This window comes from Lepidochelys kempii, chromosome 7, assembly GCF_965140285.1.
Source record: "Lepidochelys kempii isolate rLepKem1 chromosome 7, rLepKem1.hap1, whole genome shotgun sequence".
NCBI classification, from domain to species: Eukaryota; Metazoa; Chordata; order Testudines; family Cheloniidae; genus Lepidochelys; species Lepidochelys kempii.
The window spans coordinates 39,930,766-39,945,747 of record NC_136386.1 but is presented as its reverse complement, the minus strand read 5'-3'; the positions used below and the strand labels follow the sequence as shown (position 1 = coordinate 39,945,747).

General features: G+C 45.5%; 1 protein-coding gene across 9 annotated transcripts in view; it reads left to right on the top strand.

The window, feature by feature from the left end:
* Positions 1-9,792, top strand: part of SLC6A11 (solute carrier family 6 member 11) — a 280,391-nt gene extending 270,599 nt beyond the window's left edge. For all 9 annotated transcript variants that reach the window (XM_073352322.2, XM_073352324.2, XM_073352321.2 and 6 more), the window contains one exon: positions 6,363-9,792. In XM_073352322.2, coding sequence (XP_073208423.2) covers positions 6,363-6,515 — 153 coding nt within the window. In that variant the 3' untranslated portion in view covers positions 6,516-9,792. The remainder of the gene's footprint in view (positions 1-6,362) is intronic.
* Positions 9,793-14,982: the final 5,190 nt, after the last annotated feature.

The window sequence follows — 14,982 nt, the reverse complement described above, 5'->3', positions numbered from 1 at the left end:
CTCCCTCCACAGCAGCTGGTGGCTCACTGAGCCCTCCCTGCTGCAGAGCTTGTCTAAGGGAAATCCCAAACTTTATTTCATGTTTTTATACTAACAATTCAGCTCAATAATGTGTCTATCTAATTCCCAGCTGTGTCTGAGGGCTGCATTTGGTTTCAGGGAGATGATCCTGTCAGCTCCACCTCCCCCTCTGAGGTGTTTGTAGTATCTGGTGCCCTTACGGGCTTTAGGGACAGAGTGATGCTGAAAAAAGCCAGTGACAAAAGGAACAGTGTGTGTTTCCTGCTCCCCATTGTATTGTGTCTCTACTAGGGCATCTTGGCTGGCTCTGTGGGCAGAGAGCAGTTCTCTCACAGCCCAGTCTGGCTGGGGACCCCTTGGCCTCAGCCTGGGGATAATCCTCAGCGCCCGGTTCCCTGCTCACCCACAGGGAGTGCAGCCTGGGGATAATCCTCAGTGCCTGGTTCCCAGCTCACCCGTATGGAGTGCGGCCTGGGGATAACCCTCAGCACCCGGTTCCCTGCTCACCCGCAGGGAGTGCAGCCTGGGGATAATCCTCAGTGCCCCGTTCCCTGCTCACCCACAGGGAGTGCAGCCGGGGGATAATCCTCAGCGCCCGGTTCCCTGCTCACCCTCACAGAGTGCAGCCTGGGGATAATCCTCAGCGCCCGATTCCCTGCTCTCCCACATGGAGTGCAGCCTGGGGATAATCCTCAGCGCCCAGTTCCCTGCTCACCCGCACGGAGTGCAGCCTGGGGATAATCCTCAACGCTCGGTTCCCTGCTCACCCGCACAGACTGCAGCACAGCAGATTTATGCAGAATAAAGCAGGCCCTATACTTGTGCTGATTCCTCAGGGTGTTCACACCCTCCCATGTCCTCCAAAGGGAAGTCTTCCTCCGTAGGGGAGGAAGACCAATAGTGCACATCAGCATTAGAGAATCAGACTGTAATATAAATTCAAAGAAAGAACAAGAGAAGATTAGACACTTTCAGAGAACAGTGCTCTGTGTATTGTAAACGGCACTTCGGAGGTGTGCTCCTGCCTGAGACAAAGCTGTATGCAGTGGTGAGCTGGAGCTGGTTCCCACCGGTTCGCTGGAACCGGTTGTTAAATTTAGAAGCCCTTTTAGAACCGGTTGTTCCGCGAGGGACAACCAGTTCTAAAAGGGCTTCTAAATTTAACCGGCCAAAAGTGACACCTTAGGAGCTGACTGAGCACCCAAGGGGAAAATTTGGTGGGTGCAGAGCACCCGCAGCCCCTGCTCACCTCCGCTCTGCCTCCGCCTCCTCCCCTGACCGTGCCACTGCGCCCTGCTTCTCTGCTCCCCCCTCCAAGGCTTCCCCACCCCAGCTCACCTCCACCACGCTCGGCCTGAGCGGGAAGCCACCGCCTGCTTCTTAGCCCTCCCAGGCTTCCCGCCGAACAGCTGATTCGCAGGAAACCTGGGGGTGGAGGGGGCATGGAGAAGCAGAGTGGGGTGGGGCGTTCAGGGGAGGAGGCGGAGGCGGAGCAGAGGAGAGCTGGGGCCGGGCGGGGGGGGAGATGCCGGTGGGTGCTCTGCACCCACCAAATTTTCCCCATGGGTGCTCGAGCCCCGGAGCCTAAGGCACCTAAGGCGCCTAAGGCGCCACTTTTGATGTGATCAGTGGGGGAGTGGCCGCTCCCCCTGCTACCCCCCTAGCTACGCTCCCACACCCCTAGAAGCCAGAGGGACCTGCCGGATGCTTCCTGGGAGCTGCCCCAGGTAAGCATCGCCAGGACTCCCCACCTTGCCCCCCGGCAGGTCCCTCTCACGCTTAGGGGTAGGGTGGGCACCTACTACGGTGGCCCACGAGACCCTCCTGCCCAGTTCTGGGGGCAGTCAGGGGACAGGGGAGGGGGGTGGATGGGGCAGGGATCCTGCGGGGGGGGGAGTCAAGGAACGCGGGGGCTTGGATGGGGCAGGAGTCCCAGGGGCCGGGGGTGGGCAACAACCCCCTCATGGAGTGAGAAGGGAACCAGTTGTTAAGATTTTGGCAGCTCATCACTGGCTGTATGTCCTTCCATGCCCTCTAAGAGGGTAGAATAATGGGATAGGCATTTCCTGCCACATCTGAAAGACTGGGAAAGTTTAAGGCTGTCATCCCCAGCTGCTGCTGCAGTCATCATTATTGGGCTATAATGCCCAGCTGCTGCTCTGGATAACCAGGCCCTAATGTTGAGATTATTGTTCCCAGCCTGTGTTGAAGGTTGCCTCCACCTCTACTTCTCCCTCCCCAGCATGTCGCTATGGACTGATGAGAGGGATAGCAACCTGGGGGTGGAAGAACCAGGAGGCAGCAAGGGGATTCTTTCTACCCTGGCCACCATTTTGTAAGCCCAGATGATTCCTTAGTGTGTGCCAGTCAAAATTTACTATCACGGATTGATGTGGTTAGTTTTCCTGGCAATCAGGGGCTTGGTGGTTCTAACTGGGAGAGACTGTTATCTGAAAGAGTGGCCTCACGATATGGTAGTTCACATTGGGAGTCAAGTCTAGTCCCCTCCTTTCGGCATGAAAACTCTCCGGGGGCATCAGACCAACAATGAGAAATAAACAACAAATATGAATGGTCTTTGGACACCCTAAGTGCCCCCACCTGCTTTCCCAAGCAGTGCTAACATGGGCAGCCAGTTCTACAAGCATGATCCCTTGCAACCTAAAAACTGTATGCTTTAGGGCTTCTCCCTTGAAAGGGGGAAAAAGTGGGATTCACGTCGGTTTCATTCACATATGTGGGGCTTTGTTCCTTGGGATCAGACTCACAGCTATTTTACGGAGACAATGGGAAACTTTATAGAGAGCTGAGGCTATTCAGAATAATCAGAAAAGTCAACTTATACTCCTGACTCTTGCCTGAGACTATAGAAAGGAATATACAGGTTGTATGGCAAGTTGAAGCAGTCCATGAACTACTTCTTTGCAAGTGGTAGCTAGAACAAGCACAGGGTCAGCAGCGGCCTTCTGTTGCCTCAGCCTGTCAGGGTCAGCATGTCTCTGAACCGGCTGTGTCAAGTTAGCCAGGCATCAATTGGGAGTCTATCTCAGTCTGAGAGCAAAAGGGTTACTTATAGCTTTGATCAAATAAGGACCTGGTCCATAGAGGTTATCCTATGGAGCTGTGCAAGAATTTCAGGAACCACTTTGGCCCAGTCCCAGTCTCAGCAACCCCATGGACAGGAGACACCATGAATGAAATCATCCATCGTCTATTTCAGAACAGAACATTGCAACCCATTCCCGATCCTATTTCTAGCCTCAGAGAATCAGAGGCCAGCAGAAAAAGACCTGATTTAAAACATCTAAATAACTTCCTCATGAAAGTTTGTCTTCAAAGAATTTCCATTTACCATCCTTGGACAATTCTTATGTTTTGCTGGTGGATGGAAGCCTTTTTCTTTTCCCAGCTTTGATCGTTACTGTTTGATTTTACATGTGCTCCCAGGGTCTCTCCCCAGGATCTTGGTAGTAATAATGCTGACTTTAGGGAAGAAGGAAATTCACATATCACCTCCCAGACAATTTGTACGATGAGGGTTCTGTACAGCTAGAATGCTGAGGCAAAACCCCAGACTGATACCGTTCCTGGAGTATCTTGGATTCAGGACAAACAAACAGACATGTGGTGCCATGAAAGGCAGTAATAGGCCTGGGCAAGAGATGACTATCTTCATGTACAAGGTCTCATCTCAGAAGAATGCTATCAGAAGGTGAAGATATGCATAATGGAAAACAAGTGGTGTTACAGAAACAAAAATCCAATTCTTGGAGCTATTGGGAATTCTGTTCTCATACATAAGCATGCTTCAAAATTCCAGGGTTCATATGATACCTATACAGTAAATCTGAGTATCACCTTGCCATCTGACTCCATCTCATCTGTTGGCAAAGATCCAGCTCCAGCTGTATATTCTCCCATCCCACAAATGGTGAATGCAGACAATCAGATTTTTACTTTTTTAAAGGGATCTTCCCAATTCAGTTTTGGGAACGGGTACTAGGAAGAGGGAGCACAGCATCCACCAGCTAGAAGGCAATGATTAACTGAGGTCTGAAATCACTGCTCTGTCCAGGGGCAACAGGTCTATTCTGGTCATGACAGTCAACTTGTCTGAGAGGGTTCTCATAATAACTGGGAAGACCAGAATCAGCTCTACCCCAGAGAGAAATTTTCCTGTTTGCGGGGAGTAGTTTCTTATCTCTGTGTGCACTGCCCATCAAGGGGAAGATTAACACCAAGACTTATATGGCAGAAGTCAGATTAACAGAGTGACTGCAACACCCAGAAACATCTCACTCTTTGTAGGTCAGTTTGGTGGGCTGGTGTTTGACCTCTCTGCATCTGGAACAGCAAATTAAGTGTCCTGTGGCCTCTCTGTGTCAGGACCCAAGATGTGAGGTGACATTTGCAAAGCTGGGCAAGATCCCTGCTATATGTCTTCGCACCTTTTCCATGACTGCGCAGGAGAATCCAAAAGATGGGAGCGAGTGGCAGTGATACTTACAAAGAGTTATACTGACTGCGGAGGCTATGGCTTTCAGGGCTGATTAATCTAGCATTGGATCGTTGGATGTTTCTATCTCACAGAGAAGGTGTACTTTTGCAAAACCCAGTGCTCTTTCCTGGACCAGACAGCTTTACAACATATACTTGGATAAAGAGATTATTGCTGTTGTGCACCCCAAAGAGAAGGCAACAAATAGAACTGATTCTAATGGCTGGTGCAAAGTCCATAGTTTAATACCATGTTAAATCAATGAAATGGAGCCTTGAGTTCCCCCAGGAGGGCTTTATTGTGGGTCATAAGAGTGTCCAAGCAAAAGGGTCAAGTCTCTGTTGAATAATGTTCTCAGTATGTTCAAGAAAAGGTAGCTCTGTACCAATCCCACATTAAATGCTTCCTTACGGCATCAGCCTTATTCTAACAAGATCATAGAGCACGATCATGGAACCCCATTCTACTCCTTACAGCACTATCCAGATTTTACCAAGCAGAAGGTGGTGTTATACTTCCTATCCATTAGAGTAGGCCCCCGATGGCTGCTACTTTTTTTTTTATTTGAAGTTGGGAGTTTTCACTAACAAGCATTGTTCTTTAATTCAGACAGCTAGTCTTCATAGCTATTGTAGCATTCATTTCCTAAGTGAATTCAAGAAATATTCCTTCTTTGGTTAAGCATCAAAGTCCAGTCGTTAAGAGCACTAACAATCTCAGGGCAAAGAAGTCATGTCTCCTGTACTGAGATCTATTAGATGGTCATTGTTTCACTGAATTCAGTGTATTGATCATCCAATCTTAGCCAATGTCATTTCGTCATTTCCTTTCTTTTTGGTGGCAGAAGTCTTCCTCATAGCTTAGTGCTCAGGGGAAGATGGAGGAGAGTTATATCCATTTCGTCTCAGATGTCCATATTTATAGAATAATCCTGCTCTCCTTCCTGGAGCCATACTTAATGAAATCGCATTGTAATGGATCTGGGAATCTTAGCATGCAAAATGTATCCATGCCAACCTGAAAAATGTCCTCTCTTTGAGTAATAAAATCCATTTATCTGGCCCACCCTGAAACAAATGGATCATTCAGAATAGAGATGGAATTTGACATATCATTAGGTGTGACTTATCATGCTTTGCATTAGGAGAAATTGTTGTGCTTTTCCTCAAAGTATATTTAGCACTATCAGTAATTCAGTAAAGCAGATTGGAATTATCTTGGCTATGGAAACTCTCTCACCTGAAGGCAACTTAGGAGGCAGGGCATTCCTCTGCTGCCAATGAGTGACAGATCTGACTCTGTCCCAAAACTGCAAGCAGGCTGAAGTACCATTGTAACCGATCTGTGGACCTTATTTCTTAAAGAAAGGATATTTTTAGGTAAACACAGATACATTTTCAACTGTAGCTTCTGTTCAATATTCAGACTCCCTATGAAAGGCTCTTGCAGATCTGATCTAATACTTTTCTCACTGCATCTTGCTGGACTGCATCAAATTCACCTGCATAAGTGGAGCCTTCATCTTTGTGCTCACCCTCTGCAGAGGAATGAATATTGCCCTGCATCTATTGTGAAACTAAGCTTTTGATCAAGCATGTGAGGGTTTGCTGTCATCTTCGAGCCCTTGGATTGGAATGCTGTGGAAGCGGGTGGTGTGATGTGTAGCCTGTTACACCGATTAAGTGGTTCACACAGGGTTCCAGTGGAATGAAATGGGCTTGCAGAGAAGAGAGATTCTATAGACATTCTTGCTATGAGGAGATGATGATGATTCTGGCTGCATGTGTGTGTGTTTCTGTCTGAGAGAGAGAGATAATGTCTTCCATTTTCTCCAATGTTTCAGAAATTCAGGAAGCTGGTCATACCTTGCCCAGATCTGAAGATGAGAGGAAAGCTTGGAGCAGGGGCATACGCTGCGACAGTAAATGATTGTGATGCCAAACTGAAAGGCGATGGCAACATTTCAGCCATCACAGAAAAGGAGACACATTTCTGAAAGAACTTTCTTTTTGTGTGTGTTATTTTTTGTATAAATAAATAAATAAATAAATACTTCACTTAATTATAGAGGCTGCTTGTTTTGCACAAAATTTATTAACCAGTTAATTTTAAAGTGAACATTGTATACTTGTTTTAAATGATTTTTTAATTATTATTATTATTATAAGTAATGATTATATAAAAGAAAAAAGAACTAGCATAGTACTGTATGTTAGTGATGACTTGTAATATGGTGATTTCAGTAAATGTTTTATAGATGTTAGAAGGACCTGTATAATGTGCTGTAAAACTTTTCTACTTGGATTTTTTGGAAAGCATGGTATTGTATAAATATATCTGTTCTAATCTGTAAGCATTTCAGACCATTTCAGCTACTAATGTATGTCTATAAAGGGGGTCACAATGACCTTTTGTTTATATTGGAGGGAGTTTTGGGGGACTAGTAACTCAGCTGCATCATCTTTCTATCTGAATGTGGGATTGACCCAAAGCCCACTGAAGTCAATGGGAGTCTTTCCCATTATCTTCAAGGGGACTTGGATCATGCAGTTTGTGAGTGAAACTCTGCACCTGAACCCTGCAGTCCTGTCATCCGAGTCAGGACTGCAGGCTCCGGCCTTGTACTTGGCAAAGCACTACTTCCATGGTGAGTACTCTTTCTGGAGCTGAAAGGAAATACCACCTCATCGGTGTCTTCCCCCATGCCTGAACTTCTCACCACAGCCAGGTATAGAAATGTGGTGGAATGAGTCCCCCTTTGAATGACTATTTTCCTGGAGACATCTAGAGGCTATTTTTTAAAGAGCTCTGAATTGTGTTGTGAAGTGAGTGGTGTCTGATCTCACCTATGCTGCTTCCTGGAACATCTGAAGCTATTCCATGTTGTCTCTGGCTAGCTAAAATTCCCTACATTTTGTTATACTTCTCCCATTCCCTGAGCTGAAATGTGTTTGTCTTTGCTTGCAAAACAGAAAGGGAGTCCCTAGGCCAGTTTCCTTAGCTGGAGAGGATCTGAGGAGAAATGGAACTCATTTTATAGAGATTTCCCCCTTCAAATGAAATCCAGAAATAAATTATGACAATACAGAGCACTTATATGGCTCTTTTAATCTTCAAAGCACTTTTGAAACAGTACTGAACACAACTGGAGCAGTTGGCTCCTTACCTGCACAACAGCCCTGTGAGGTAAGTTATATAGGACATATTTTGCAGATGGGGAAATTGAGACAGGGGATGTGACTTGCCCAAAACTACAAAGGGAGTAGGAACTGCATTTTGAAATGATGATTGGGCCATAGGGGTTTCCAATTAACAGTCCCGAGATCAAACCACTAGACTATCTTGTGCTCTCTCCCTCTGTCAATATTGCAAACACCACTACTATACAATTTCTTTTCCCTCTCCCCTCAGGCTGACAGGATACATCTGACTCAGTGGCTGGGTGGGAAACTGGTGAGTTTACTGTGTCACATAGGCGTGCCTCACCTAATGTGCAAGCAACAGCATAACAGAATATTGGAGCAATGTCACAGCATCTCCTGCTCAGACGGGTAGAAATTCACCCATGCCCGGAAGCCCAGCACAGGGAACTATTAGGGAAAGCTTAACTGGGACTCGTAGTACAGAGGCTTCATGCGTGCCCACTGCACAAGGGTGGATTTCACTCATAGTTTCTAGTTCATTTTAACATTACATAGAGATGTATAGTATAGATTTGACAATTTATTGTTATCTTAAGATAACTCGTATAGCTCCTGTAAGATATTCAGTAGAATCATATATCCTCAAATCAGATTATGTAATCTATATACTTTAATGGCCTTTTTTGCAGGGGCAGGGGGACTGGGAATTGAAGAGAAAACTGTTCTTGTATCAGCCTAAAACTTTTAGTCCAAAATTTTTTGTGGGACTGACGACTTTGGATGCCTTAATTTTTGGGTGCTCAACTAGAGACATCTTAAAGGGGCCTGACTTTCAGAGAGTGCTGAGCACGTACCTTGTGAAAATCAGGTTCCTTTAAGAAGCTCCAGCTGGGCAAACAAAAATTGAGGTGACCAAAATCACTAGTTACTTTTGAAACCCTTGGCTGTGATATTTACTGAAGAGAAATGTCATCAAAATTAAAATTGCAGCTAGAGCTAGTTGTAGAAAATATTGAGATGCATGTCCATCCTACTGCTTGATGTTGGAAATATGTACACCCCAGAGTTCAGAAATTAGTGCCTCTTTGCAGTACTAGCAGATCATGAGAAACACAGTCTGTCCAGCATCCTTCTCTGATCCTCATTCTTGTTCCCCCATTGAAGGGGCCAGACAACTAGCTCATCAAAAACAACTTGCAATCTGTGGGTCACCTTGCCTAGGAAGGCATTCTGTATCTAGCATCTCCAAATGATCCTGTCTAGTCTCTACTCATTTCCTAATGAGTGGTGAAGGGTGTAGAAACCCAAGTCCACTGCTTTGCTAGGGCCTGACTCTGCAAACCCTTAATTGTGTAAAGAGTCCTTACTCTCATGAGACCCAATAACTTCAATGGAGCTACTCATGCAAGTCAAGATTACTAATGTGAGTTTGCAAGAGTAACTGTTGAAATGTGCCAGTTTGTAAGTTAGCCACTACACCAACTGTTCATCCCATAGAAATGAGATGATAATTCCAGGTAATTTAGCGTAGCCATTTAAATCAAAGCACATTTCACGGCTGTTGACTAAGTGAGCCATGCATTTTAGCTTGTTAATCCACTTTGGACTCATCCAAATATCTCTACAGGTACTGTGGAACCTTCCCACTCTGCTGCTATGAATCAGTTCACCAACAGTTTTATACACATACATATGGTTCGGCATGGTCTAAAGTATTATACAGTGTTACTAATGTGATGTGCTTGTAATACCTGACCCATTTAACAATTTACTGATTTGTTTTTTAAGATATGTGGGGTTGGGGTTTTTTGTTTCGTTTCTTTTTTTGGAGGGGTGGGGGGTAAATTTCCTACTAGTATTTGTGAACTTTTTTTTAAAACAAAATATGAAGGAAAAAAAGCAATTATGTCATAGGGATGACTTTTTTTTTATATGCAGTAGAAACAATATTGCCCTTTTCTGAGTATTTGCTGTATTATGGAGGAAAAAACAAAACAAAACCCAGAAACCGAACAACCACCAAGGTTTATGTATTGTTTTACACACAAAAAAAATCTATTTGGTATTCGAATGGCACAAAGTTTTGTCTCCTTATTCATTTTTTAAAATTAAAGGAAACGGGCAAAACTGTATCTGATGTCCTTGGTTTATATCAATGTCTCTCACTAGGTATTTATATGGCCCTCATAATCACAGTCACTGGTGTATTTTATCCTCACAACACCCCTGTCAGGTATGTGTTTTACAGATGAGACACAAGATTGGTTGACTGACTTGCCCAAACTCACCCAGAAAGTCTGTGGGTGAGTCCAGGTCTCCTTAGTCCCAGTCTTGTACCCCATCCACTCGATCGTCCTTTCTACTCCAAATATAACTGCCTCTATCCTGAGAATTTTTCCTGCATCACTGTCCCACATTCCTACTGAGATGATAATTTAGCACAGGCTGATAATTTTGCATGTCAGGCTGATTAAAAGTTCTGATAAATAAGCTGCTCCCCATCCTCAGAGGTTGATATGTTCTGTGCACATATACTCTGCCATGGGCAAGTGTCAAAAGAGTGGTAAGGGTGGGTTGGGTTGGGTAATAACCCACATGGTCAGAGGATTACCATAGTTATGGTACCATAGTTATGTTCTGCGAAGCCCAAAAGGTCTGACTGGACCAGAAATTCCATGGGAACATCCTTTTTGGTGGCTTATGGACACTTACACTTCCAGGCATGGCTGGAAAATGGAAGTGTAAAGCTGCATGAAAATACAGAGGAAACGATGTTGGTTATAGTTCTTTGAACCCTTGAAAGGGGTTGGTTGGGACTCATTTTGAGGGATGGATGCTGAGCCAGCTGTTGGCATTCCTAACCCTGTGGTCTGCACGGATGTGTGGGAGCTAGCAATAGAAATGCTTTTATTTACAAAGAAAAGTCAGTCTTTAGCCCATTTCCTCATGAAGTTGAAAACATAAACCAATATAAACTATTTACTACAGCTAAAAGGACCAAACAGCTGGGCTCCACACTTGAAGCAAGAGGATGGGTGATGTGCCTAAAGATTTCCTTCCCCAACGCTCTTTATGTCAGTTTCCCCAATTGTTTTATCTTATTACCCTATGGACTGTGCCCACTCCTTGATTTCTCTTAAAATTCCTACAACAAACTCACTGCTCTGTAGTGTGGCCTGCCATTTCCACTTCCTTACTAGGTGGTAATACTGGTTGGGTACTAAGTACAGTCATTGCTTCTTGGTCTTCCATTCTTTTTTTCTGCATCTCTGCCCTCCTCTCTTAGTGGACACCACCATTGTCATGATGGTTGTCCATTCCATGGAAAAGAAGGACTTGAGCTTGTTTGCCATCACCTATTAACAGAAACCAAAATCTCTTACATTTTCTCATAGGAGGAACAAAAATCTGGTTTAAAAGCCAGGGAAATGTTCTAGCCAATAATTGTTCCTCATGATATTATCATGCATAATGTACAGGCTAAGTATGCCTTCTACTACATAGAGATTAAACTGAATGACTGCATGTCAGAGGACCTATACTTGTAATGCCTAAAGATGAGTCTCCTTCTGCCCAAGGGATAGGGATCTGTGCTTTTTGACTAAGAGGATCCCTGTTGCTCTTGTGGAGGGAGTGTGCAGCATAGTGACAACCAGCAGGTTGTAGGAGTGGGTTTGTTACAGTATAACTGGGTCTGCCTTCCTCTAAGAGTTGCCAATGGATATTAAGTTAGTCAATGTAGTTAATCATCTATCCATCTGTTCCTAGACTCTTACTCACTATGGAGTTGTGCTGCACGTTTGGCAGCTTTTCCCAAATGTTATTGTAAATCATAACCTTTTAGTGAAAAGCCTGGGTTAATCCATCATTATTTTAATAAAAACACCCACTGTTCTCTTATCCTGTGCATGGATGGCTCACTTTTCCCTTCTCTCCCAAAGGGTGAACAGTCTGCAAAGAAGGCAGAATTAGCGGCACGCCATGCTCAAAAGAGCAAGCGACACATATTCACACAGACAACCCCAGGGGCAGTTCCAGCTTGGGTTCATGCCATTTGTTTGGAATATAGCTCTGCTCTGATCACTAACCACCATCATTAAGCACGGTATCCACTGAATTATATGCAGGCACATGTGCAAAACCAGACCTAGAAAAAGGCAAGACAATGCTAACATTCTATTTTGTTGTCTCGCCTACTTCTAGTTCTGATTTTGCACATGTGCCTCCATGTGATTCAGTGGATGCCATGCTTAACGATGGTGGTTAGTGATCAGAGCAGACCTATATTCCATCTAAATGGCCTTGTATTAGTTGCATTATCTAAAGTCTTCTCCATTTGGAAAACACTGTATCCTGCAGCTTATTCTAATGTGGAAGGAGTCAATGTGGCTGCTTTGGGGTTTACTTACCCCATCGGTGAATCAGCACAAGGGCTGTTAGTAGAAACAAATTCAGTTGTGGGATTAGTGGGTCATTCTGTTGCTGCAGAGCATTACAAAGAGCTCCTACAGTGTTTTTTAGTGTGCCTTATAGAAATATAGTGATCCTGTTTAATAGGGGGTCAATCTGCTTAAATATCTTCCCAAAATTAGGTTTGAAAAAAGAAACGTCTGAACATCAACAGAAAACTTCCCATGAATTCTCTTTTAATTTTAGTTTGTTTTCCTGTAGAATCGGTTTTGTTGCTTGGATTTAAATAGCCCCTTGCAGAATTTGCAAACATTGCAGCATTGAGCTAATGCATGAAAACCTCGAAGGGGAAACAGACTCATGATGATAATGAAAGTAGACTGCTCTGTTTTGATTGTCTAAGCAGAGAGAAATACAACAAGGAATGAATGGCATTGAACTGGGCTTTAAAAGAAACCTTCCATTTGAAGTGAGTTGTAGCTCATGAAAGCTTATGCTCAAATGAATTTGTTAGTCTCTAAGGTGCCACAAGTACTCCTTTTCTTTTTCCATTTTAATAATCCAAGGCATATTTGCCAACCATCCCTGCCTGAGCCCCAGAATTCTGGCCTGGGTCCCATAGAGATGCTAACCTGTCTTGAGGCAGTGTTCTTCCTGCATCTCCTCCCAGCTTCTAGGGGCTGCTGCTCCTGTGGCTGCTTCTCTTCTTTCTCCCCATGCAGCATCTTGCTGCTCTTCCTGTGGAAGTTGCTCTGCTCACTGCATCATCCCTGCTTCTGCAGCAGGCGGAGACAGCCACCAGCTGCCTGAATGGATTCGTCAGACTTAATGAGCAGCCGCCGCCATCCTGTTTGGCGAAGGGCAAGGAAAGAGAGGAGGCACTGATTGGGAGGAGGATGCCAAGGGAGGTAAGGTCAGGGAAGGGGAAGATCCCACAGAAGAATGGAAAGAAGAAGTTGGGACCCTTGGGAAGGCACAGTGGGAGAGAGAGAGAGGGAAAAAAGAGAAGAGGGAGATGCACCATGAAAATGTTGGAGGAGGAACAGGCCTGCTACAAGTTGCTGGAGGAGTAAATGGGCCTACTGATCCCTGGGCTTCTCTCTCCCCACCAACGAAACAACATAGAAAGGGAGTGAGGACCTGCTGGGGAAGAGAGGGTCTCCATCCAGATCTGTTCCCAAATGCTGAGTTCTCTGGTTTCTCCCATTCTTAGGCTTAATCTGTGCCTCCCTGTGATGGGGTGGACTAGGCCCAAAGGCCCCCTACTGGAGGCCACAGGGTTCTGCCACATGCATCCCAGGTAAGGAGGAGTGGAGAAGTCCTCCAAGAGCCCTAGAGTGGTTGTGAGGAAGCAATCAGAGGGGCTGCTGGAATGGCCAATCAGAGGGCCAGGAGGGCCATATAAAAGGAGCTGGAGAAGAAAGGACTGGGTGCCTGGCTGAAAGAGCAGCAGGACCAAAGACAGTTTTCTGGCAGGGCCTGGGGGAGCATCGAGGGACCTCCTGGCTGGCTTCGGGGATTGAGTAGGTACTAAGCCCAGTGAGGGTTGCAGGAAGATAATGTTTCCTGTGAGGAAGCCCTGGGGATATGGCCCTATACCAGGGTCAGGACTACTAAAGACTGAGTCCAGGGAGGGCTAGAGAGAGAAGCCCAGTGGACTATATACCCTGGAAGGGGTCTGTTGTTGTTCACAGTGTGTGTGACTCAGCCAGAGGGCTGAGTTGCTGAACCCCCTTGCCCCCGCAAACCACTGAAAGGGGTCACCAGAACTGAAAGAACACAGATACACCCAATCAGAAGGGCATTCACGAGAGGTGGGTACTGACCCCGTTACACTCCCTCAGTACTTTTGCATTATGTATATGGTTTGCCATACAGATGTCCGCATGTACCAATGGAACATCTTAGTACAGTAAATGGGGTAGAGAATGCAGGGGTTAGGGGTGGTTTGGTTCAGTGAGTGAGGAGATGGGGAAATAGCTAACAACAGCCTGAAAATGGCATTAGGCCCTGATCCCGCAAATGTAAGCGGGGGAATGGTCCCGCTATTGTGCGGAACTTTCCTGGCTTCTGCACTACCCTAGTGAAGTGGGCTAGTGAAAGGATCTGAGTCCTTGCTCCCACTTCCTTTATCCAGAGGCCTCCCTCCCTTGAGGACTCTCCTTCCACTCTCCTGTCTGGCAGAGTCCCTGTAACCCCTGACAAGGCTGGGCCCAGGATTCCTGGGGGGCTCGACCCCCAACCCTGTTGTGGTCACCTAGGACGGGCTAGGGTGTCCCCACTCTGGGGTTCTCTCTCTGCACCTGGCACTTCCCTTACCAACTGATCATTTTATACAATTTAAAGCAAATACAAGTTGTTTAATTAACAATTAATTTAAAAAAAGAACAAGGAAAGGTTAAAGGAAAACATCACCTTGCTCTGTGGCAGGGAACATTACAAACAGGAAATGGCCCACCTTGATTATCATACACATTGTGAAGAGAGTTGTCACTTTGGATGGGCTATTACCAGCAGGAGAGTGAGTTTGTGTGTGGGGGGGGCGGAGGGTGAGAAAACCTGGATTTGTACTGGAAATGGCCCAACTTGATGATCACTTTAGATAAGCTACTACCAGCAGGACAGTGGGGTGGGAGGAGGTATTGTTTCATGATCTCTGTGTGTATATAATGTCTGCTGCAGTTTCCACGGTATGCATCCAATGAAGTGAGCTGTAGCTCACAAAAGCTCATGCTCAAATAAATTGGTTAGTCTCTAAGGTGCCACAAGTACTCCTTTTCTTTTTGCGAATACAGACTAACACGGCTGTTACTCTGAAACATTACAAACAGTGTCTCTGGAATGTCAGGCATTTCACAGTCTGTTCCTTGTAGGTCCCAGGCCTCCTTCTCAGGCCCTGGCTGTGCTGCA